The 25,952-nt window shown below is 39.4% G+C and overlaps 1 protein-coding gene across 2 annotated transcripts in view; it reads left to right on the forward strand.

Moving 5' to 3' along the window:
• Positions 1 to 1,434: 1,434 nt before the first annotated feature.
• myo1g (myosin IG) overlaps positions 1,435 to 25,952 on the forward strand; it is a 66,263-nt gene continuing 41,745 nt past the window's right edge. Inside the window, exons 1-14 of one of the 2 annotated variants that reach the window (XM_086280825.1) lie at positions 1,435 to 2,441; positions 6,753 to 6,961; positions 9,480 to 9,573; positions 9,729 to 9,894; positions 12,369 to 12,422; positions 12,610 to 12,702; positions 12,889 to 13,005; positions 13,110 to 13,316; positions 13,473 to 13,618; positions 13,721 to 13,835; positions 15,430 to 15,600; positions 17,624 to 17,694; positions 23,026 to 23,100; positions 23,281 to 23,413. In XM_086280825.1, coding sequence (XP_086136951.1) covers positions 2,347 to 2,441; positions 6,753 to 6,961; positions 9,480 to 9,573; positions 9,729 to 9,894; positions 12,369 to 12,422; positions 12,610 to 12,702; positions 12,889 to 13,005; positions 13,110 to 13,316; positions 13,473 to 13,618; positions 13,721 to 13,835; positions 15,430 to 15,600; positions 17,624 to 17,694; positions 23,026 to 23,100; positions 23,281 to 23,413 — 1,746 coding nt within the window. In that variant the 5' untranslated portion in view covers positions 1,435 to 2,346. Of the gene's footprint in view, positions 2,442 to 6,752; positions 6,962 to 9,479; positions 9,574 to 9,728; positions 9,895 to 12,368; positions 12,423 to 12,609; positions 12,706 to 12,888; positions 13,006 to 13,109; positions 13,317 to 13,472; positions 13,619 to 13,720; positions 13,836 to 15,429; positions 15,601 to 17,623; positions 17,695 to 23,025; positions 23,101 to 23,280; positions 23,414 to 25,952 lie in introns of both variants that reach the window. The other variant, XM_086280824.1, reaches the window with a different exon arrangement.

The raw sequence follows: 25,952 nt of genomic DNA on the forward strand, positions 1-25,952 counted from the left end.
CGCCGCTTGTTGGTCACTGGAAAAAAATGCAGGTTTAAAAAGCACTTCCACACTATATTAGAGCAAAACGTTTATGGTTTTTCATAAAGAGCAGCTTCTTATCCTTATCACAGACTCCATTTATCAAAGAGACAGTACAGGCATGGATTTGGCTCATCATGGCAAAAACAGTCCAACTGAGTCATGCTGTGTCACTTGTCTGTGCTTGGAAAGATAAGTGAGAACTGCAGGAGCATGTTGGAAATGCAGATTGAGTTTAGACTCACTGACTCGGTGCTGAGAGGAATCCAGATATAATCATCTGAATGTATAAGTTCATCCAAATGGGCTAAATGGGCTTCAAGGTTTGAGAATAAATACATTTTTAGACATCTGTTCATCAAGTCTTTGGTCTTACTCTATACTTAGACACATTTAGAGGAAGTGATGTTTTTTCATCATTTTCTACACATCACCATTTTTATCTGAACATGCTTCTAATAAAGGCTGAAGATATAATTAATCAAAGTCAACTGAAAGCCAAATTCATCATTAACCACTGAGAAAAGGTTGAATATACATATATATATAAATGAGACTGCCACGTTTATAAAGCGAAGCTAATGTGGAAGCGTCTGAAATACCTGCATTATTTCTGATCACCAGCAGGGGGCAATGTTTTAGTTTCAAAAGGGAACTCCACTGTATTGATTTCTGTGGAAAATTGACCTAACTGCTCACTTGATTTCAGACCCCAATAAACACTTTCCTGATTAGTTACTGTCCTCAATCTCTACTTTCAAGTCCTATTTAAGAAGAACTGATGCTCTTTTTGTGAATTACAGCCCCATTTAGAGACAAACAGACAATAAAACAGGGAAACGCTTATATGCTGGGAAAGATCTGCCTTTCTAGGCTTCTCAGCCAGATTAACCATTCAACTGAGAAATCTACTTTAAGAAACAAAATTAACTTTGATTTATGTCCCTTGTTTGTTCAGTTTAATTTGTGTGTTTTTGCTACATTTTTTGATGTTTTCTTGTCAGATTGTCAGATAACGGATAAAACACCCAGTGCAGTTGCTCCATGGTGCCAAAGAAGCAGCTTAAAGTATCTTAAATAAAAGATCCAGAATACTAATGCTTGTTTTTGTTATTAGATTTGAAACTGGTGCAGTAATAAGCCCCATGACACTAATGCTTAAAGTTGAGTGAGTGTCAAAGTTATTTTAGCTTGAGGTTCTGACTCTTGAAAAGGCTGTAAAATTAATTAGGTTGCAGTTTTTCACAGAGATTTAACACCTTTTGCAGTTGAGAGAATGAAACGGATCAGGCAATGCAAAGAGTGCCAACCCCACCCCAGTGTACGCACTACAAGAGCCTGAAATTTTCACAGTATGAAGATGAAATTTTGCGTGGCTTAAGTTATTGTAGAAAAAAAATTGATGATTCTGAGGGTGTAAGGTGGGAACGTTTCCTAGATTTGAGATCTTGAGTGATCTTGAAGTTAATAGCTGCTTACCGTATGTTGATAGTGGATAAGTCTCGATAATTCTTTTTTTGATTGTCAACCTTTTATCTAAATTTAGCTCTTACTTCATGATCTTTGACTAAAAGCCAAAAATGAGGCAATGTTTAGTCAAAATGGGTTTGGAAATCTGTCTTTGTCAACATTCCTGTAGCTCTGAACTAAATCACCCATACGTACATACTAACATGCTGCTGGAAAACCTTATCTTCACCATCTACAAACTGGAAACTGGTTTGAGAGAAATCTCTGAGGAACATGATGCATTGCTGATGCAGAACTAAGAAAGGAAATGCCACGAGATTAAGACCATTTCTCTACCCCCAAATTAGTAAGGTTAACTGCTCTTGTCTGGCAGCTTCTCAAATGTGAGTTTCTGTTCCTGGAAAGTAAAGATATAAGTAAAAATAAGCGCACATCTACACACATACACACACAGACACACAAAAAGACAAGGCTTAAAGGCAAGCGCGTTAAGCACTGTTTAGTGACAGCTAAGAAATTTGGACGACTTGTGGCAGGAAGACAGAGCCGGAGGAGGATGCAGAAGCGGTTTGAGCTTTTAAAGATAGCCTCCTCCTATTTATATAGGTCCGTGTGAGGGCACAGGCGAGTGACTGACAGCATGACGTGCTGTAGCATGTTACCACAGCAGTGACTTGACTGAACACAGCCTCAAGAACCAACCAAAGATCACGCCACGCCTACAGCACACTCTCTACACACTACCGGGTCCCAGAAGTCGAGCATACTTCTCTTTCTTCTTCCTTGAGGTGCTTTCTGTTCCCCCGGGTTTGGTCTGTCTTTTATTTTTTTTGTGTCTAGCAAGTTCAAACAGGGATGGCGGAGCTGGAAGGCCTGGAGTTTGGGAAGTCAGACTTTGTGCTCCTGGACGAGGTCACGATGGAGCAGTTTATGGAAAATCTGAAGCTGAGGTAAGGCCTGAGATACAGTTAGAGAGGAGGAAGGGAGGGGAGGAGGAGGGTGGAAGCAGCTGGATGGTAGAGATGCAGAGGGTTATACTTCACGTGTACCGGATGGTATGTGAAGGAAAACAGCTGGGTTTTACTTTGTTTAGCCAGCTATGAAGGGATAAAAAAAATAAAAGATAAATTAAGGTGAATACTGACAGGATTTAACATGTGCAAGTTAAAAAAAAACAAACGGTATAAATTTCATACAACAATACTGATACTAACAGTTTGGCGTGTTGAATTTATAAGCTTGTGGCTAAGAGAGGATGTTACAATAAAACATAAAAGGGGAAAAAAAGACCATGACTCACTTCTACCTCCACGTTCCCGCTCAGCTTCAGTGTAAATGCTTGTGGTTGATCTGTTCACCACCACACCTCGTTCACTGTCAGGGGAAACAAATTACACACATGGCAACAGACCAAACCTAAACAGTTTAATATCCTGATATAACTTTTTTCTGGTTTTGTTTTTATGACCTTTAGCGTGTAAATGCTTTCGGTCCAGACTTTTCTCGCTTCCTCAGAGACCTCTTAGAGGGGCACCGTGTCCTCATTTCAAATTGCGAGAAGTCACACAGCACTTTTTATCCAGGCCGTCGTCATCCTGAAGGATGAGCAGAGGGAGCCAAAACACCAGAATGTCAGACACTGTTAAATGAGACTTAGAGAGAATAATCACACTATATCAGCTGACGTGTGCACAGCTGATGGCTCTAGATGAACATTTTTCACATCACTCTGGCCTAGAGTGTCACCAGAAGCTTGATTAGACTTGTCTGGGGCCAAAGAACAGCTACCAAACTCATAGACAGGTGACAAATTAAAGGAAAAACCTTTAATGGTTATATCTGGTGCCCAAACACCTTATCAGATTCTTCTTCTTTTTTTTTTTCTTTTGATTTTTCAGTGATCTGCAATTTGGGAATGCTACTAAGTACCATCCAGTCAGTCAGAACACTTTTACTGTATGAGCTGACATGAATAACTTGAACGGGGCATGAATTTTAGACACTGAGGTCTGCAATGGTTGCACTCTCTCGGGGGAAAGAAAGTTTGCATTTCTTGGCTGCATTTGGGAGACACTTTATAAATACTTACAGAAACTACACGATTACTGACACCTCTAAATAAAATGTAATATTAATGTAGTTTACTCAATTAATTTGAACTGCTCATTAGTACATAGATTGATGTATTTGACTGCATTCAAATTTTAAAAATAATTAAGGACTAACCCTCATTTACTAATATGTAAAGTAGTTTAACCTATGCTACAGCCATACTAAGGAACATCATGGCTGGGGACTGTGGCACAACCAAAAATAGTGCAATGGTGTGCAGTGAACTTGCAGCCTCGTTGCTTTTTAAATGGTTCTTTGGAAATGAGGACCGGTTTGTGACCACTCGCTGCCAGTTGTTTGAAAGGGACGATCAATTTTAACATAGTTTCAATCCGTCTGTTCCAACACAGATGTGCTACACATAGCTTTTACAGCTACTGCTAATTTCTAACTCTTGTTTGTTGTAGGCAATTCACAAAAAAAAACCCAAACAAAATTTACAACATTCAGTTGCATACATTTCGATACAGTCTGCTATCCGCTTGCAGTTTAATGGGGTCAAGTTCCCAATTACATGCAATCCGTTTGTGATAATACAACAACTGCAACAAATAGTCAAACACTGCAAATATTTTGCTGTCTTTTACAGCTGCTGTCTTCATGCACAGACACAGGATTTAGATCACAATGTCATATGTGCTGGGCAACCTTGTTTTAAAGTAGGTTTACCACTATATAATATATTGTAGGATTATAACCTGAATACAAACACTTTGTAACCAGTTCAGTCAGTCTGAGCTTGTGTGGAGACTTGCTCCCAGCAGGCAATCCAGCCATCACCTTGCAGTTAGAAGTGACCAATCTGGTCACCCAGAGGTTAAGTGTGCAACACCCTGTGCTTGACCCTCTGAGTTGACTTAGGTCTAAGCCACTGGTGAGTTAGACATAACCCCAACCCTGGCCCTAACCAAGAATATCTAATTTTTGCTCTCATTACACTGTTCTGCCAAGGCTTAGCTATCAAGAAACAAATAAAAACTCATTCTAACTGACACAGATTATTATTTTTTAAACGGTTTAGGGTGGTTTTAGTGTTGGAGTTACCACCCATGATGACTTAAACCTCAAAAGGTAAACCTAATTTTTAGCAGCTGTAACAAACAAATTCTCCAAATTATGAAGAAATCACGTTTTTATCTTATTTTCTTAAATAATTTTAAGAAATTTAAAAGATGCTTGTAGTAGTAGAAACAGGTTTCAGCACTTGTCTTGGAAATGCTTTTGGCCACTTTTGTCAGTTGTTTAAAAACACTATTCTAATTTCCAATGACTGTGATGACAACTAGCATGTAAAAACTGCATAATCATCAAATCTGAATGAAAACTGCTTCAAAACTATGCACAAGATAAAGTTTTTCTTCTTGAGCATTATTATTCTATCAACATCTTTGCCGTTATAAAATTATCCAATAGATTTCAAATTCAGGATTCTCTGATAGAGCCACATCTCCCTCTTTTTTCTCTGGTATAGCTAATTATTGCCTGAATACTCAGGTTGGGAAAACTTAACTATAGACGCTTTCAAACTGACCTTAAATACATAAACCATGCACAGATAGTCCACAAACATAAAAATACAGTGGTTTTTTTGTGTAGTGCAGGAGGACATGCAGAGGGTTTGACAGAAGGGGATGAAAGAACTGTTCCTACTACGGTGACCCCAAGTGGTAACAGCCAAAAGAAGAAGCAGTTTTGGTGTCTGACAGTTAGTAGCATGACTAAAATCAGGAGCACGATCGCAGATTGGAGCAGATAAAATGAATTAGATGCAATAAACTACTCATCCATCTATTTTTAATCGCTGAACCCGTTCAGGGCCTGGAGCGCATCTCTGTTGTCACAGTGCCAGAGGCAGGTGTAATGTTATGTTAACAGTCAATCGCAGGACCGATGCAGAGAGACAGATAATGTTTCACACTCACATTCACACCACTGATCAGGGAGTGGTTAACACTATGGCCTCATTGCAAAAAGATTCCTTGTTTCCTATCTGCTGGCTGGCTTTTCTCTGAAGAGTTTGTGCGTTCTTCCTGTGCCGTTGTGAGTTCTGCCCAGGTACTTAAGCTACTTCTCACATACCAAAAAATAGTTGTTTATTGGTGATTCTAAACTGGCTCTATGGGTGAACAATAAACTAACAAATTACACAACGGTTATAATAAAAGCACGTGCGCACGTTTTATTATGTTGATGGTCTTTAGGTTAAAGTTTTAGACAATTATGCAAGTGGTCTGAACTTACTTTCATATCCTGGTGGAGCCTGAAACTTAGCCTGATGCAAAGAGCCAGCACAAGCACATTAAATGGAAAACACCATGAAATAAACAGGAATCATTCTTTAAGACAGATTCCAACCTCTGAGTTGAGACACAGCATTTCTGCCACATGTTGAGCAAATACAACACCTACCATCTACAAAGCTACACATGCAACACGACTGTTAGGTCTTATTCATTCTAGCAACCTGTTTATCCTCTGTGGCATGTAGTCTTAACCCCTCCCAGCTCAACAAACCCACAGTCAGATTACCCAAGGCTTGGTGACGCCCTTCGAGCCGCAAGTTTCATTTCCTGCTTTCAGCATGCAGACACTTGTGTCACTTCCTGTCAGCTGTGACATAGTGGTGCGTGATCTTCATTTTCATGTGCATTGTGAAAAAATTAATGGCAAATGCAGCTAACTTGCACCTGCATACCTGTTAACAAAAGAGTGAATAAACGACATAATTCTATCTGACATACAGTCCAGACTGGACCACTACAGTCAAAAGGAAATTGGTAGTTAAATCTACAGTAACTGGAGAAGCAGATACAGATAGAAAATATATGACACTGGCTGAGTCAGAAAAAGTATTGAAGAAAGGGGGCTGGGGTAGAGGCGGGTTGCACAGTGGCTTATTCATGCACAAAGGAGCTTAATACATGCATTTGATTTGCTAACTTGCTGTGTAGAAGGGTATAAGTAGATATGAGCTAGCACTAAGATCAGCTGATCTGTGGTTGATCTTGACTCTATGGCTGAATGCTATGTTTTGTGACTTCTTTTAATCTCAAATGTGCACAGCAGGTCTGCAGGTACTGCATTTGGAAAATCTATATCACAAATCTTTAATAACAGCAGGTGTATGTGATTGCCTTTTGTCTTGTCAGGTTCGAGAAGGGCCGAATCTACACCTACATCGGAGAAGTGGTCGTCTCCGTTAACCCATACAGGCAGATGGACATTTACGGCAAAGATAACATTGAAGCATACCGAGGCCGCGAGCTGTATGAAAACCCTCCTCACCTGTATGCAGTGTCTGATGCTGCCTATAAAGCCATGAAGAGACGGGCCAAAGACACCTGCATTGTCATATCAGGTCAGACTAACCTCACTGCTGTTTACTTTCAATAACCTCATAATAAGCTTGTAATGTCTGACTGGTGGGATTTCTGTTCAATGATGAAACCTTCTTTGGTTTCTCTGATTTTATGTTTATTAAATATTTGGAACAATCCGATGAGGAATTAGATCATTTTAACAACTTCAAAGCTACTTAAAGGGAAATTATAGAGAAAACTAAACTTTAGTCAAAATATGAACCCTCTTAAGTATGACTCTGCTTTTCTTCGTTTGTGCCTTGACAAAAATATGGAATTAAAAATGTAAAATTGATTTAGGTGCACCTTGCTAGCACCAGGGTGAACCCCTTTTTGCCTTCAGAACAGACTTAATTTTTCATGACATGGATTCATCAAGGTGCTGGCAGTATTCTTCTAAAACTTTGGTCCATGTTCACATGACATCATCACACAGTTGCTGCAGATCTGTCTGCTGCACATGATGTCATTCACCCATTGCACCACATCTCAAAGGTGATCAAGTGACTGTGGAGCAAATTAGAGTACAGTGAACTCACTTTCATGTCTATAGTAGACATGAAGAGTGAAGTATTGGAATGTGATTAACTGATTAGATACGTTAATGAATAGTTGAACAAATGCGGCTAACAAAGTGGCTAGTGAGTGTAAGTTATCAGGTTGCTATAACTGTTTAGGATTTTTCTATTGTAAAAGTAAATCTTCAACCTAATATGAAAACATTGCACTTAGCACTTAATATCATTGTTAATTCAACAGTTAACATGATAATATGGTGAACATTTAGGTTAAAGCACCATGCTAACATTTAAAACGCAAAGCTAACTAGCTTGTATAGGTTCTCGGTCATTCAGGTCATGGTAGTCTCAGGATCTACACTACCAAAGAAAGCGACTGGACTTCTTTAAGTGTTGTGAAGGCCTTTCAACCCACTTAAAGAAGTCCAGTCGCTTTCTTTATTTTTTTCCAAGGTCCTTAGTTAACTAGCATGATGCTAATCCCAAAGTTAACTGTTATGTTGGGACATTGAGGTTAATGCTAGAGACAAAAGTTATTTAATTAATTAGGAAAATAATTAACAGTAAGGAAGCACCGATGCTGTACTTGTAACTATACCAAATAAGGTGGCTATACCAGTAGCAGTATTAATTAGTAAACTGGTTTTCTATCATTACCTGAACAGGCAGCTTGCCTAAATCTGGATTTAAAAATACATTTTTTGCGTCCCTCTACTAAAAATCAGCAGTGACCTTTGACTGAATTGTAATCACAGTGTTCCTGGAGTTAATTCATACACTGTTTTCAGGCTTTAGAAAAACAAGTCCTATAATGGGAGACTTTTATCACTGTTAATCACAGATCAGATCAGGATGGTAGTATTAGTATAGTTAAAACCTATACAGGTTTTTACTATAGGGATACAGAATTGAGATACAGTCAAAACCAGTGACTGTAAAATCAATTTAGGGTTAAACAGGTGACAGCATGGGACAGCGTGGTTTTACTTATATGAAGGTAAAAAAAAATTACGCTGTGGTATTTTCACATACACAAATCAGCCCTGTGTTTGGTTTCCGCTTTCTGCAGTTTTAATACTCAGCTAGGTATTTTTGGGAATTTAATTTATGCTTCTTTTTTGGTCAAAACCAAGATGTCATCAGGTGATGAGTCACACCATAACTTAGGTGTTTGGCTTACGTTTGATTTTTTAAGTTTATTTCTGAGTGCTTTTTGAGTCGTTTTCACCTCATTGATCAAACTGTTTTATCATTGTGTAAATATATGTGTATTCAGATACATGCCTGTTCTGTGTATGCAAGCTTTTTTTGTATATATGTATTTTGTTGGCTGTTTTAAGAGGGGCATTTTTTCAACCTTTTCCCATAAATCGTGGCTCAAGAGTTAGGAGTTCGCCTTGTAATCGGAAGGTTGCCGGTTCGAGCCCCGGCTCGGACAGTCTCGGTCGTTGTGTCCTTGGGCAAGACACTTCACCTGTTGCCTACTGGTGGTGGTCAGAGGGCCCGGTGGCGCCAGTGTCCGGCAGCCTCGCCTCTGTCAGTGCGCCCCAGGGTGGCTGTGGTTACAATGTAGCTTGCCATCACCAGTGTGCGAATGTGTGTGTGAATGGGTGGATGACTGGATATGTAAAGCGCTTTCGGGTCCTTAGGGACTAGTAAAGCGCTATATAAATACAGGCCATTTACCATTTACCATAAATAAAGTATACTGTATTTTACTACTTATTTCTTTCACTCTGTAGGCAGGGAGGATGTGAGACTTATTTTATGCAGACAGGAATAGATATAGGACTATGAAGGTTGTCAAACAATATGATCTGCTAGATAGTGATTATTACTGCGTTGACCAAATGTCTGTATCCTCATTCATTAGATGGCATGCTGCTTAAATACATCCTTTTGTCAGTGAGATGCCATTTTTTCACATCATGTAAATATTCTGATATTATATTCACTTCCATGCTCAAAAAGGTTGTGTGAAACATTTTTTGTGTTGTAGGTGAAAGTGGGGCCGGAAAAACAGAAGCCAGTAAATACATCATGCAGTACATTGCAGCAATCACAAACCCAAGCCAGAGGGCAGAGGTCGAGAGGTGAGCCCTCACATGATCATTAGGTTCATAAGTTTTATTTTAATGTGATGTTGCCATAAATAACTTGTCATTCTTCTATTCCTCTGACTGCGCTTTACCTCCCTCATGGCTGATTCTGTAAATCCATCATTGGTTACCACAACGTGATCAATCAGTGTGAAGAACGTGCTGCTGAAGTCCAACTGTGTGCTGGAGGCCTTTGGGAACGCCAAGACAAATCGCAACGACAACTCCAGCCGCTTCGGCAAGTACATGGACATCAACTTCAACTTCAACGGCGATCCCACCGGAGGACACATCAACAACTACCTGCTGGAGAAGGTGAGATGATGAAAGGGTTTAAACTGCAGAGAGAGGGCCTTCACAGCGAGCCGCTGCTGAAAAGTACCAAAAAGTTCTTCTCATTTAGCTTTTAAATTACATCTTTCCTGCTGAACATGAATGTTTCATGAGGTGATAACAAAGAGGTGTGAGGGAACATCCATGAATAGATGTGTCTGTGAAGCCTCTATCCTCCTGCTGCTGCGCGTTAATGAATTGCTCACCTGGGGGTACTTGATGCTGCTGTATTTATCCGCTCTGTTAAAAAACCGTCTGACACTCAGATCCAGTTTAAATGATGGTGCATGATTTATTCTCAGAGGGCAGAAATAACCACGCTGTCTCGAAGCAGCAAAAAAAAATCCAGAGATGAAAAACTGAAACAGCTAGAAATACAGAAGGTGGAGATTTGGACTTTTTCCTCCAAAACTAGGTGGTCTGGTCTTATTTGCATGGTGCACTGGGGTTGTTGCTGTCTAAAAAACAAAAAGCAAAAACAGTTTTTCCTGGAAAAATGAATTTTTGACACCACAACAGAGACAAAAGAAAACCATCAGCACTGTGAAAATTCTTTTCTTCCACACTACTTTTGCTGTTTAACTCATTTACTAAAGCATAATAGTTTATTAGGACGATACATAAGCAACTGCTTATATTTTTTACTGTATGTGGACTGTACATGTGTAGCCTTCCAGTAAAAGCTCAAATGGTGTTCGGAAAAGCCATGAAAGTCCTTCTTGGAGGTAAATCTTTTCACCAGTGTTTCAGAAACATCCAGGGAAATATTAGTCTTTGATATCTAAAAATGACAGCTGACTAGCATAACATGTGATGCTATGTTCACACTGAGGCCTATCCCAGATGTGACAGGGTGAGAGGCGGAGTAAACCCTGGACAGGTGTGGGGCCAGTGTGTCGCAAGGCTAACATATAGAGACATACAAACATTTGCACGTATATTCTCATTTATGGGTAATTTAGCATTACCAACTAACTAATTAACTAATGACTTTTAACTGTGGGAGGAAACCAGAGTACTCAGAGAGAACCCACTGCAAACTCAGCCAAACTGTGGATTTGGATTTGAGCCCAGGCTGCAGTGCTAACCACTGTGCCGGGCTGTCAATCCAGACTTAAATAAGTAGGAAAGCTATGATTATAAGGCTTGATACAGAATTTTCTTGACATTTAGGTACTTGACAGGTTAAACCACAGTAAGTAGCAATAGCATCTACGTAGTGTGAGTTTGGTTTTCCTGTGGTTTGAAGTCTCATGTGAACCTGTGCACTTCATGAGTCCAGTCAGCTAACCACTCCACTCCAACTAGACTGCATCATGTCATCTCAACTGGAACAAATTAAGTTGTTGAATTTCACGCAGATCCTACACGATTTAATTACGTTCACCATATAAACATGAAATTATTTTGTTTAAAATTACAAGTTAGAATTGTGTAAATGTAACAACCACCAAGTTTAATTTTTCTGAGTGATTAGTGTTGTTTTCACGTTTCCCTTTTGGACTGACCCACTTGATTCAGCGTCCAAAGCTTTCTTTTTTTTGTCTCAAAAACTTAAACCAATGAGCTCTGACCTTTGGGGAATTGTATGTAGTATGTAGTAAAGGTATAATGGTATTTTTAAATTTTAAATTTTAAGGTTAGAAGTTGAGTTTGTCAGATAAATATTTCATTTAATGTCAGTGAACAAAAGAGAAGAAATTCTAACAAACAGACACAGATAGGCATTTATTGTCAGCTTTGCATTCAAAGTGACCAAATATATTTAGGATACATTTACTCTAATATTCAGTTAGTCTGAGAACATATATGAACATATATGGATGTTTGTGTTCTCAGTCATCCAGGTGATGGTGATCTGAGCTTGGAAAGAAAGTCCGGTTGCTTTTCTTTCCAAGCTCCTTAGAAAACATGTATGGATGTATATTCCAGCTAACGCTAATTGTCTGAGGTTTGCAGATATATGGCAGTCACACAGGTCGTGTAATACAGTAGCAGAAAACTAATAGGATGTAGAGTGGTAGTTGTTAAATCATAGTAAGAAGGTTCCAGGTTTCAAATTCTTTTGGGGTTCTCTCTGTGTGCTCTTGCTTAATTAGGGAGTCTAACCTTGTTATAGGCTATTGAGCTGTCCAGGCCGTCTGCCTGCCTCTCACCTGATGACACCCGGGATAGCCCCACATGTGACCCTGAATTAAAGAAAGAGTTGGATGGAGTAGTCTTAAGGTTTTTTCCTCCTCTAAGGAATAAGTAAAGTAATGCATTATTTTTCATTATGCGACAGAATAATGTGTAACACATTTTGAGGAATGACCCTAACATTGGTTACAGAAACTGCACCTAACTGAAAGTAACTTTTGAAAAAGCTTCGTCATCACAGAGTAATCGTATAACACTGTAAGAGTACCTTAGGTAGCATTTTTTATTTGCTACCATAATCTGTTTTCCTGTTCAAGTCCAGGGTGGTGCACCAGCAAGGAGGTGAGAGGAACTTCCACTCGTTCTATCAGGTAAACTGCAGTCTGCACTTCTGCTGTAAAACAGTTATCGCAGTTATCACATGAACACATTCACTCCGCAGCTATAACCAGGCTGTGCAATGTAACCTCCACAAATAAATGTCACCTGCCCAGTGATGCCTGCACAGCTGTACAGTCACAATGGTGCTGAGCTGGTATATTTGCTGTGTTTTCATAGCTGCTGCGTGGAGGCTCTGATGAAATGCTGCAGTCGTTTCACCTGCAGAATGATCCTGCTGTTTACGTTTATACCAAAGAGGGAGCGGAAACTGTTGTGAGTATATCATCTTGAGAGTTTTAGTTTAAGAGTGAATAAAAGTTTGAATAACTGATATAAATTAAACTGTCTGAATTTTAAAATGAATCTTTTTTTAAATTTTTTGCATAATTTGGAAAAATATTCCCAGCAGCCCATTTGTTTTATTTTGCATTTTTATTTGATCTCTTCGCTTTCCAGACCTCCAACAATGATCGCTCAAGCCACAAAGCCGTGTTGAGCGCACTGGAAGTTATTGGCTTCTCAAAAGAAGAGATCACCTCAGTTTATCAGATCCTCGCCACCATTCTGCTTTTGGTATTTTAGAGCTCGGATTAATGACTTTTCTTGACATACATGCAAAACATAAATTGGTCAATATACTTGAAGCATCCAATGAAATAGAATGGTGTCTTTTTCAGGGCAATATGCAATTTGAGAGCGATGGTGAGAGCGTTAATATTGTGGGACAAGAAGTTGTGAACCACATCTCAGAACTGACGGCCACAGACCCGGAGAGCGTCAATAAGAGCCTCCTGTACCGCACGGTGGCCACTGGAGGAGGCGAGGTCATTGAGAAGGGGCACACAGAGCAGGACGCCTGCTTTGGACGGGATGCTTTTGCCAAGGTGCCAGAAACAGGCCCAAAATAGCTCAACAGTAAAGCTAAATGGTGTTACGGCTACTGAGGATGAATATAGATGTTTACAACATACAGTAACGTGTTTTCCTTTTATCATAGTCACAGTTGTGACCTTTTTTAAGCTCTGCCTTCTCTCCTACAGGCTCTCTATGAAAGGCTTTTCGGCTGGATCGTCAGCCGCATCAACAGCATCATTGAGGTGAAAGACTACGACCCAGTGCTGCATGGGAAAAACACTGTAATTGGTGTGCTGGATATCTATGGCTTTGAGATCTTTGACAACAACAGGTGGGTGTCACAACAGTGTTTTGACATCCGCCCTCTTTTCTTGTGAATACTAGTCATTGTTGATGTTGTTGCTCAAGTGTTTGTTCCGCTGTTTTCGGCCAGCTTTGAGCAGTTCTGCATCAATTATTGCAACGAGAAGCTGCAGCAGCTTTTTATCGAGCTGATCCTCAGACAGGAACAAGACGAATATCAGAGAGAAGGCATCACCTGGCAACATGTGAGGAAAACACACAAACACACAAACACAAGCACTTGCACAACAACGGCTGCGTCCATATTTGTTCTTACTCAAAGTGGGCCTGTCATTGTTTCTCTTGTATTATATATCCGGTTCCAGTGGTGGATGCTCATATGAAATATGACAAAATTTCAAATAATAAGGTCAAAAGGTCAGCTTTCAGACCACTTGATATGCTCTGAGCCAGACAGATTTCTCCCGCCTTGTCTCTGTGATTCAAATATGGAGATGTCTTTATATGGTCATCTTAAACAGATCTTGCATTGAAGCCTCACACACCTGCTGTTTAAACCTTCTGTTTGAGAGAGGCAGCCAATCAGAGGAAAGCTGGATTTCAGACAGGGGATGAAGTGGGCATCAAAACCCAGTATGAGATAAATAGCCATAATTTTACAGTGAACTATGCAAAACTACCCATCAACTCTGACTTTGAAGTGTAATGTTGTGTCTATGTGTATCTAAAGGTCAGGCTGAGAGATTAAAAGTGTATTTTGGATTCAACATCAACTTCAGTGGTTCCCATCCCATCTCAAATTTGTGTTTTAATTATGCTTTAACTTTTACATAACCCATGTAGCATTGCTGTCCCCCAAACCCAGAACAGCCCCTCACTGTTTGGTCAGTTCAAATGAGGGACTGATCTGAATGGGAAACTGAGGACACTGGACTTGTCAGTGAGAATTTTTTTTTTTGCAAATTAGCATACCCTGCATAATTCTCAGTTCTGACTTTAATGAGGTCCATAAATTACAAATTAACTTCATGTTTTATTTATGATTTATCCACTGAAGTCTTCATCAAAGTGTTTACTGAGGACACAGACAAAGTGAGCCAAGGACCTTTTCCCCCTATGCAAGAAGTCTTTCTGCAGCCAGATGAGTCGCCCCCTGCTGGATTCTCTTAAAACTAATGCAGGTTAAAGAAACTTGTCCAATGGCTTCACCTTTCACTTCCAGAAGCTACAGCTATCCTTCATAATGTTGATCCAAAAAGGAAACTCTTAAATCACTGATTTTCAAATTGAAAATCTTCTAATCGAGTGTTGGATTTAAAGTCTCGTGAAAAGACACGAGTTTTGTGTGAGCTTAAAACCCTGACCTGTCTGCTCACTAGTGGACACCTGGTTGCTTAGGTAACCCTCTCATGTCATTTAAACACTTTCTTATGTCAATAAGCATCTTTCACTCCCATTTGTAGTGTCTTCAATCACTCACCTCAAAGTTGAGAAAAGTTACCATTTAGCTTTGCATTGCTGACTCTTATGTTGCCTTTTGTTGCCACATGTTGTTGGATTCTGATTACGACATCACTGCTAGTCTCTTGTTGTGTTAACTCTCATTACTTGTAGTTTATTTTAAAATCAGATATACAACAATCTGTGAATCTGTTTGTATGGGGGTGTCATTGCAAAATCAAGAAACTGACCGAAACCACACACTCGCTGTATGTGGACACATCTGTCACAAAAGCTCATAAACAGAACAAAATTCTCGTGCAGTAACAAGAGCAACCACTTCATTCACAAACCAATCTGTTCTTTCTTTGAACTGACAGTCGTGCTCTTTATGCGCAGATCGAATACTTCAACAACCAGATCATTGTCGACCTGGTGGAGCAGGCCCACAAAGGCATCATCTCCATTCTGGATGAGGCTTGCCTCACCGTTGGAAAAGTCACTGACACAGTCTGCTTGGACAGCATGGACACCAAACTGGCACAGCACCCCCACTACACCTCCCGCAAGGTCAGAACTAATTACTACATCTCCTCATGTGATGTAACATTTACACTACGATTCCCTTACTAGACCCGAAGGTTAGAAAATAAGCTTATACTCTCTAACAGTAGCACACAATTAAAAGGGCACTCAAAGAGCACATCCTCTGCCAAAGCCAGTGCATTATTTTGCAAGTTTAGGAGAAATTTGCTTCATACTTGGAAAGATGCTTTCATAATGACTGGGTTTCATTAGCACTTCTGCCAGTGCACAATAACAAAAGTATTTGTTTTTGTGAATTATAACATGAGGTTATCAAGCTTCTCAACAAAAGCAGAAGATCTTTAAATGTTTTTAACACAAAGTGGTTTAAAAACAGGATCTCGAACTTTCAGAATTAACTGGGAAGGAAGTGGTTTTATTTTCAACATGTTCTCATCAGACTTACAGTAAACCTAAAAGGCAAAAGAAGGAAGAAATCTGATCATTTGCCAAAATGGAAATGCTAATATTTGCCTTTTGTAGGTTAGAAGCACCGAAGTAAAGCAGTGGAAATGCTACAACCTAAAATAAATTGAGTTTTGCTCATTTTGGGGAAGGGTGGATTGTAAACACGTAAAAACAAAACCAGTAAAGCCAGTGAAGCAATTTATTGGATAAAGGTTGAGACAAATCCACACTAGTCAGAATCAATAAATGAGATGAAATCTTCTTTCAGGCAGATATTAGTAAATGGAAGGCAGTGCTGAGCCTTGAAAGACTTGAAATGTCCATTTACGTGGACGTATAATTTAACCAGTCACAATATTTAATGGAATTGTTGAGCAACAGTTCTTTAGACTGTCTGAAGGTCCTTCATATGTTTTACTTTGGACATTGGCTGCTTTTTCACTCATTTCCAGTCCAGTCCTTTTACCTGACCATTTGTTTTACTGTTTGTTAAGCTACTGACACTGACTTATACATCATTCAAGGATAAAAGGCACCTAACTCAAGGGTAAGGGGTCAACGGTCTTCAATTGGTATTGTCTTTACACAGACAACTTAGCAAAGAACCAATTTTAAAATATATCTGTGGGTGCTTATTAGCAGCCTGGTGCAAAAACAGTCTATTTGCATTTCTTTATTGCATATATGAAAAATACCAAAGATGACAGTTTGACAGGCATAAAATATATTTTTGTACCAAGAGATTGATTCCCAAAGAACTATTGTTTGAAAAGTTATCATGCATAACTCAGCATGGTGTGCACTCTGTCATTAAGAAACTGAGGAAAACTAACAAGTGGAGATAAAGAGGAAGTGACAGTCCTAAAATCAAATGAACAGTATCTGAAAGTCCTGTCAGGAAATCAGACATAAAAACAGCAAAGACCTGACACAGAACCTAAGAGATGCATCTGGCCCTTCAGTTCAATCATCCACTGTTCACTGAAGCCTCATCAGAAATAGAAGGGTGGCGCTCAAGATGGCACTCTTAAGGAAGGGAAACGGGGAGAAAAGGCTGAGGTATGCCAAATTACATCCGAGCTGGAGTGAAAATCAGTGTTAGCAGGTGTTACGGAGTGATGAGACCGGATTTGAAATTTCTGGTCCAAATTTTCATCACTGTGTACAGAGAGGGTCAACGGCCATCTGTAAAACGCGATTTAAGCTGTGTCAGGGTTTGGGGCAGGGCTTTTTCTTATATACTGTGTTTGTATTCATGTCTGCATGTTTCAGTAAATCAATGATCTTGTCTCTCATTGTTCAAAATGTGAAGAAATGAGAGGCGGTTTGAGAATTTTGCACAATACAATTTTTTTTTTAAATTTAAATATAGAGGAGAATAAAAACACCCATAGTTACCTAAGAGAACAGGTGCAGTTTTGAGGTTTTACCACTAGAGAGCAGAGTTTCTCCAACATTTTTCCTTTTAGGTTTGCTCCAGATATGAGATGCTTTATGAAGTGCAGGATCTCCAAAACTCCTCGTAAAGTTGAGTCTGAAGATGTCTGTAATTGAGTTAAATAGATCATATTTCACTCACATTGTCCTCTCTTGTTTCCAGCTCAGCCCCACTGACAAAAGCATGGACTTTCAGAAACACTTCCGTATTCGCCACTATGCCGGAGACGTCACGTGAGTCGCTACATTTTGCACTGTTTGTTGTCATGTTTTTCAGTCCAAGGATTCTCTGTGGAGAAAAAATAATGACAGGCTGCTGTGCTTGAGTTCACGAGTGTAAGCCATAAAATCCTATTAAAGGAGGTCAGCTCATGTCAATGACATCATTTGGGCTCCAGCGGTCCAGAGTGACAGCTTTACTGAGCAGAATATGTAGTAAATTCCCATGTTAACCAAAATCTGTGCAATCCTGGAAAGATGTTGTCACTTTTCATATCCACTTAATGTATAATTGTATGGACAGTGGATGTTTCCACAGATGACAGCAGGGTTCAGAAGTCACATATACATATGTGAGTAGGACACTACTCTGCACATAAACAGGGCAATGTAGTGGCATAGAGAGGACACGCACACATCTGCTTACAAGAGCTGGAAAGACATGATTTTCAACAGGATCAGTGGATATTCATGTCCAAAAGCTTCCAAACCGCTAATATTTTATATGTCAAATTTTAAATCACGTATAATTTAAAATATATGTTTTACAACACATAGAATAAATTCCATCTATTCATTTTCTTGACCACATATGTAGTTTGAAGTCACCGGAGTGCTGAAGTCTGTTCCAGCTGTCGTGTGGAGACAGAGGCGGGGTAGAGATCATCAGTCTATCACAGGGCTAATACAGAGAGACAGACAACCGTTCATTACTGATATCGTCTTTGTTGTAGTGACAAAGGTTGTTTTAGTTCACTAAAACTAAACAAAAAATCAAAACCACATGTGAAAAATAAGATATTTTAATGAATGTTAATAAAAGGTAAGTAGAGATAGTAAAGATTTTTAAAAAGCGCGTTTTGTTTTAGTGACATTTTTGAATATAGACAGGATTGTGAGACAGTTTTGCTTATGTTTATTGAGACTGGAGGGTAAACATGACTATGAGTCAAGTGTTTGTAAGTTATGTTCTGAAAACTTGCTTATATCAGCCTTTATCACTATAGCAAAAACACTCTGAACGTAACACTGAAGCAGAAAAAAGCAGTTAAAACTGTCTGGGCTCTCCCAGGAAGAAGTTCTACTCCTCCACCTTGAAAGGAGGCAGGTATGGTGATTCAGATATATGACTAGGATGCCTTTTAGATGCCTCCTATGCGAGACATTTTGGGCAAGTCCAACTAGGAGATGGCCTTCTGGAAGACCCGGGACACTGGGGAAATAACGTTAATAATGTCAGGCTTTGAATGTCACGCTGGATGAGGTGGCCTTTAATAAGGAGGTCTGGGTATCTACACATGCCCCTGCAACCGTGACCCTGTAGTAAATGCACAGATAAATTATACTTGTAAAAGTAGGCTAAATCTAAAAATTAAAAACTTTTAAAAAAAGAGCTATAGTTACCCTGGCAGCGGCTTACAAATGTGTACTTTACCAAAGTCAAACAGGAGGCGTTCTGAGCTGCTAGAAAACAATTTATAGGACAGATGACATCATAAATCACATGTATGGCTATAAAACTGATATATGCATATTGAGCTTTTTAGCTTTTAGCCTGCTCTGAAAGTTGAATTTATTTTTCATTGATGTTAGTGGTTGCTTGGTTTATGACACACAGACTAAAGAAGAAACACTTTGCTCAGCTTCCTTCTCCATCACTGCTCCATTTCCTTATCGGGATTTAAACACTGCAGCGGCCAGATGATGCCCCTGGCCAGCAGTCAGCCACCGTGGCTTTGGATCCCCACAGCTCACGTGTACTGCCCTCAATCTAGAGAGGGAAGGACATTAATATGTCAAGGGAACACACAAGTAGAGGAGGATGAGGAGAGATGGAGCCAACTGATGAGACAATTTCGTCTCTGTGTGATACAGCAGCAGTAATCAAAGACTACTGAAGGAGGTTTATTGAGGTTCTGTGACTCTGGGAAATCCAGGCTAACAGGATGTCAAACACACACAGAAACACAGGACAATTTCATGCATCAGCTCAGGATCGCTCTCACCCACAGTTAGCAATGGTGTTTCTATTCCCCTGAAATGCATAAAAGAAAAGGTTCTTGTAGTAGTGATGTAGTATATGAGACAAAATGTTATTATTACTGATGCAGTAATGTCCAAGTAGCTGTTCATTTTATTATTTTTTATATTAATTAGGATTGTAACTAACAAGACTCTTTTAAGAATTACTCTATTAATTTTAATTATTTCACAAATTTATGCTTTTTTTTAATGCAAACCCAAAAGAAAAAGTTTGAGACCACTTAATCAAAAATATTGTGACAGTTGGTTGATCAACATGAGTGTTAGTCAAGAACTTTTTGAAGTTCTTTTCATTGCCTGCGGGTGCTTTTTAAATGAAGATTTTGCTTACAAAGAAACATCTTACAACATGCTAACGGACTGACCGCTCACTCCCTTTCAGCTGCATCTAGCTCTCTATGTCGAGTGGTTCGTTGATCTGATTGGATGAAATTAGCCAGTTAGACAGTGATAAACAGATAGTACAGAAGTACCAGGCAACTAGGCCAACTTCACTAACCTGCCAAATGTTCCACGTATTTAGTTTTTCATCCTTGTTTATGTCTAAAGCTAAAGCAGTGCTGTATGTTTTTGATTTTATACAAATACTTCAGTCAGAACACAGTTTTGTGTAAAATTCAACTGTCTAACTCCCTGTTAACTTCTAACGCTCATAAAACCTCCTTTTCTTCTGGACATTAGGGTTAGGGCTAGACGATGGAAAGATAAGCAGATTAATTTTGATCGCCAGACCACTGCGCTGTCAGAGAAAAAACACACACGTAAGCTGAGTCAGAGAGGGTTAAATTATTGAATGTTACGTTTGTTTAATTGTTTAGTCATGAGCATCCTAGAAAAACCATGTCGTCAGGGTCCTGCCAGCGGTAATATGACGGGCTGGATAAGAGCGTGTGTCACAGACCTGCAGTAAGTCATGACAGATGGCTGTCCCTGTCACTACGTGTCCCCATCATCCGCCCCCTGATCACCTCAGGGCCACGACGGGGTCTCTCCAGCTGAGCTGTCACCTCTCGTATATTGCTTCCTGGTGGCACCATCCCCTGTCCCATCCCATCCCGTCTCAGTCTTTCCTTACTCTAGCTAAATATACCCTCTTCCTCACCACCCGCTGGCCCCCCCTTTCTCCACTCTCACCAAACCACCAGTATCAGAAGCTTTGACCTACTTTGTTCTCTCCTCCTTTTCTCATCCTGTTTCCTTTTCTCCTGCTTCTGTTCTGCAACACTCACCTAGCTCTCATTGCTATCCGCGCTTTTAAATCCCTGCAGAATTTCAGCCAGCCTTTCAGGAAAGATATACAGTTTCATATATTCCTACTCTACAGCTTTATATTGCAGGCATCTCACATCTTTGTCACCTGACTCTCCCCATATGTGCTGCCTTTCACCTTGTGCCACTCAGCGGTCTCCTTGCATCAGCCTTGACCTTCATACTTGAATATACATTCCTCTAAATCATTGTCGTTTCTCTGGAGACCAGCTGCCTTTGTCTTTGCCTGTCCTCTCCTGTCTGCTCTGTCGCAACAGCTTTCCTATGCTTGTAAATAAGTGCTGTGGCTTCTTGTTGTGGGTCCTGAACCCTCACTTTTTTTTTTACACTGTCTTACTTCAGCGAGCCTCCAAGAAATCTGATCAGGTTATACTGACTTCTGAGAGCCAAGGAGACACATCTGTCATAGGCACTGATAAGTTGTTAACGAATCCTTGACCATTTCCCCTTTGACTTCTATAGGCCTGGAAGTCTCTTTGGAGCCACAGGTATCGCCCCCTGGTGGCCATTAAAATACAGATTTAAGGCACTTCCACGTTGGCATCCCTTCTAAGATCTGGAGGCTATGTCCAACTTTTACACTGTCTATTATGGAAATCTGTGACATGTTGGCCTTGAACTTAGGATGCTAGAGTATGCAGTGAAATAATTCTGTCCAGCATCAGCCTTTCCAGACTCCAAATATGGACGTTTTTGCCCTCATATGCCCCCCAAGAAACAGTGCAAATGAGACCAGACACTGGCTAATTTGCTCTGGCATTGGACTGAATATGAAGGGAAGCTAATTTAACATAAACAAGAGTATTCTGAAGCCATTGGGGAGGCCTTTATTGAAAGTAAAATTCATGTTGAATACTTTATTATTGTTAATAATTGGATAAAAATGCAGATGTTTCAGGGTTTTTTGGCTTCTAAATGGACTGGTGCTTATATAACGCTTTCATTCACTCACATTTGTGCTTTTCTATATAACATTCACACTCCAGTGAACACATCAGAGTGCAACTCAGGGTTCAGTGTCTTGTACAAGGATACTTTGGCATGGCAGGGATTGAACCACCAACCTTCCAATTAGTAGATGACCTGCCTCTGCCTTCAGAGCTACAGCCACCTCAAGTGGGGAAAGACAGAGAACGTTTGAGAACCAGTGGTTTAGCAGTTGAAGGTAAAACAAGTCCTGCAGTAATCAGGAAGTTGGTGACTGGGTCCCAGCTTGTGATAGTCAGCATACATATGTGTCCTTTAGTGAGACACTGAACCCAAAAGTGCCCCAAACGTGTCATTGTTGTGAGTATGTTAATATGGATTATAGTCCAAAGTCCTGTAACTGGGTGATAACAGTAGAAAACCCCTATATATATAATGTAGTTTAAAAAAAATGTAATTTTAGGGGAATATTTGTATACATTTTTGTTTTGCTGCTTTTACTGGTTTTAAAGCTTCTCATTTACAGGATATGTGCACAGTCCAATAAAAGGAATGCATTCTTTAAAGTCAGAAATGCATCCACACTGTGCATCGTATTGTTACACTGTGAATACGAGGGAGAGGTTTTTATGAGGCAATGCTTACACTACAGCAGGCTCATCCCCCGGAGCTGGACAGCTTATGTAACTGTGCCTTACAATGTGCCCGTGACCTCCCACTGATGCCTCATCAAAACCAACTGAGCAGTTTGTGGAGGGAAAAAAAAAAGGCAGACAGATTAGTTTGTAGACAGTTCATTTTATCTAAACGCGAGCCATGAGGAGAATTTGACCATGTACCTAATTTGTAAATTGACTAAGCAGCATGACTCTTGCTCTAATCCTTTGCCGGAGGTCTGTGAGTCATTAGTAGCAGAGAGTGCAGTTAATGATAGCGACCCTTTGAGTGGCAGACACTTACTCTTTAAACTCTATTGCTATTTTAGTCTGACTTTTGTGTAACTTTAGCATCTTGATTGTTATTGTTCACTCCAAATACTCATCAATGGGGCCGCCCTCTCATTACTAAATAATTACTCTCATATCACCCTCTCTACATCTGTTGCAGATATTCCGTCGAGGGCTTTTTGGACAAGAACAAGGACCTGCTTTTCCAAGACTTCAAGCGCCTTATGTACAACAGGTGCCAAACACAAGCATCACTGACAGTTTTTCCCAGCATCATAATGCTCTTGACAGTTCATTAACTGGGTCATGTGTATATATGAGTTTCTTCTTCCCTCAGTCTGCACATCCCTCCTCTGCTAGCCTAGTTAATGGTGTCCTTTCTTTACTCTTTACCCCGCTTTCTTGCTTCTCATAGTGCCAATCCAGTCCTAAAAGAGATGTGGCCAGATGGACATCTGAGCATCACAGAGGTCACCAAGCGGCCTTTGACTGCTGCCACCCTGTTCAAGAACTCCATTGTGGCTTTGGTTGATAAACTGGCGTGCAAGGTTAGTAGTTTCTGCTTATGATCGACTTCCTCGTTTCTTCTCTTAACCCCAGTGGGAGGCTGTGGATGTATTTTCAGCTAATTAATGCACGTTTGATGTCCACACAGTCAAAGAGTAGTAAATGAAGAAGCATTAAAGTTGAGAAAACTGATTTCTAAACTAGTTTGTAAATATGTTAATCCATAATACTGCTGCTTTATGTCGGTGTTAAGATAATTATTTTAATCGCTACCACTCCGTCTACTTAGAGAGCTGCCATGAGACAGTACATGATTGATGTTAAATGGCTAAAATAATAACAGCGTTTTGCAAAAGGGTGTTGATTGGATGGTTAAGACTTTATAACGGTACCTTTTCCTACCTTGTGCTACCTTGATAGCATGTGATTGTGTAAGATAACTGCTAATAAATGTTAGTAGTTTGGTGTGAAGCCAAAATGGTAAATGGTCTAAAATGACTTGTGGCATCCATTACGGTTACAGTAAAGTATTTGCTTTTATACTGAAAATATAATGAAACTTTTAGGTTGTAGCACCAGTCAGTTCATTCAAGCCAGAATTTGACTTAGTTGGATTTCCCCATTTATTGGAAATGTACTGAGTCATTCTAAAGGGCTCGCTGAATTTGTGTGTGGTATTGTAGTAAGATGCCATCAGTTAGTGAAATGTCTTTCCTCTTAGATATCCCACAATATCTGTGGTGTTTAGGAACTACAAGAGCTCAGTCACAATGTAGCATAGCTCTTAAAAGTCCCGTACACCTCCTCTGGCATTAACATCAGCACAAAAACTGTGCACTGGGAGCTTCATGGTATAGTTTCCATGGCCAGCTCTTGTAGGTTTAATGTGTAGGTGACCCAGTACTTTTGAACACATATACTGTAGGTGGATGTCTCACCAGATGATATTTCAAATAGTTCTCTTTTTTATAGTGCAGCCATCTACTTATTAATGTAGTCTTGTTAGCTTTAGATGAGTTTAATTGTTTTTTCTCAATTATTAGAACTACCAAAATGTCACTTTATTAAAAGGCACAAACCAGTTAAGGGGGATTTGTTCAGTTTAGATTTAGCTTTAACTAAAAAAAAGTGGTCATATCACCAGCTGCATATCTCATTTTATTTAGCTTAGCTGTGTAGTTAGATAACTATGGAAGCCCGTTTCCGCCACTAAAAAAAAAAAAAAAGCTAGTATCCATAACTCAAAATTTCGAGTTATTTTCTCGAAATTTCGAGTTACTTTTCTCAAAATTTCGAGTTAGCTCTGCCAATCAAAAATATACGTGAATGAGGTCGCTTTCTTGTTACACGGAAGCATATGGCGCAGGACCGCGCACTCAAAAACGGATCCCAACAAATTAAAGTATGTTTGCTGATAGTAACACCATGTGATTCAGCTAATAACACAGGGATTTCATCATTTGTGAAGCCAGGCTGAAAACACTCAGCAATCTGTGCATTCACGACTGGATGTAATACCGGTAGCTTAGCTGTAGCATTTGTAGCTGAGGGCTTCAGCTTCCGGGTAACATGGAAATGACGTCATTCACGTAGATTACTGATTGGCAGCGCTAACTCGAAATTTCAAGTTGCTTTTCTCAAAATTTTGAGTTAATATGTCGAAATTTCGAGAAAATAACTCGAAATTTCGAGAAAATAACTCGAAATTTTGAGTTATGGATCCTTTTTTTTTTTTTTAGTGGCGGAAACGGGCTTCCATAGATACCCAATTAGTGAGTTAGTGAGAAATTTAGTTTTTGGCTCAAACCTTGGTTAAATTACCAAAATAAAATCTCACTAAAAAAGATAGCATAAAAATGATTCTCGTAATATTGTTCAGTTTAGTTTAGCTTCAGCTAAAGCTAATGTAGGTAGCTAATCACAAGCTTGCATTTAATTAGCCTTTTCTTGCTTTATTTAGCTTAGCTACCTAGTTTCTACCCAGTTACCGAGTTTCTATAAGCTTGCTAACTTTAGAAATAGGCAAAATGCCTTTTCCTCAAATCATTAGATAAGTTACTAAGATATAATTTAATTAAAAGTAAGAAAGGATATATTTGAATCAATCATTTTAGCTTTAGCTAAGCTACATGCCAGTCTTATCAGGTAAAATTTCATATGCCTTTCTTTCATTATTTAGCATTACTGTCTAGGTAGTTACCCTATTACACAGTTGCTCTAAGCTTGTTAGCTTTAGAGGATTTTAGTAGACTTCTTTCTTCCATCATGATTGGATTTAGCTACTTCCTGATTTAGCTTTGTGGAATGACTGTCTGATTAGCTTTACAGTCAGCCTATAATTCTATGGTTTGTGTTTTTTATATGCTGTTTTCATAAACACATAACACATTTGTTTATATAGGTTACAGATTTTAATCTAGCAAAAAACATATGAAAGATTGAGTCCAGTGGAGCATTTATTTTGGTTTTGCTTCTGTGCTTTGATTTTGTAGAACATGAATTGAAGTCAAATCAATTACTCTGGAAACCTACAGATTTGTTTATATTTCTGTGTCAGAGTTTGTGTTTAGTGCCAGCGTA

This window comes from Aulonocara sp. 'chitande type north' Nkhata Bay, linkage group LG22, assembly GCF_057382095.1.
Source record: "Aulonocara sp. 'chitande type north' Nkhata Bay isolate Kocher_YH1m ecotype deep benthic linkage group LG22, A_spYH_male_GT1.1, whole genome shotgun sequence".
Taxonomy (NCBI): Eukaryota; Metazoa; Chordata; class Actinopteri; order Cichliformes; family Cichlidae; genus Aulonocara; species Aulonocara sp. 'chitande type north' Nkhata Bay.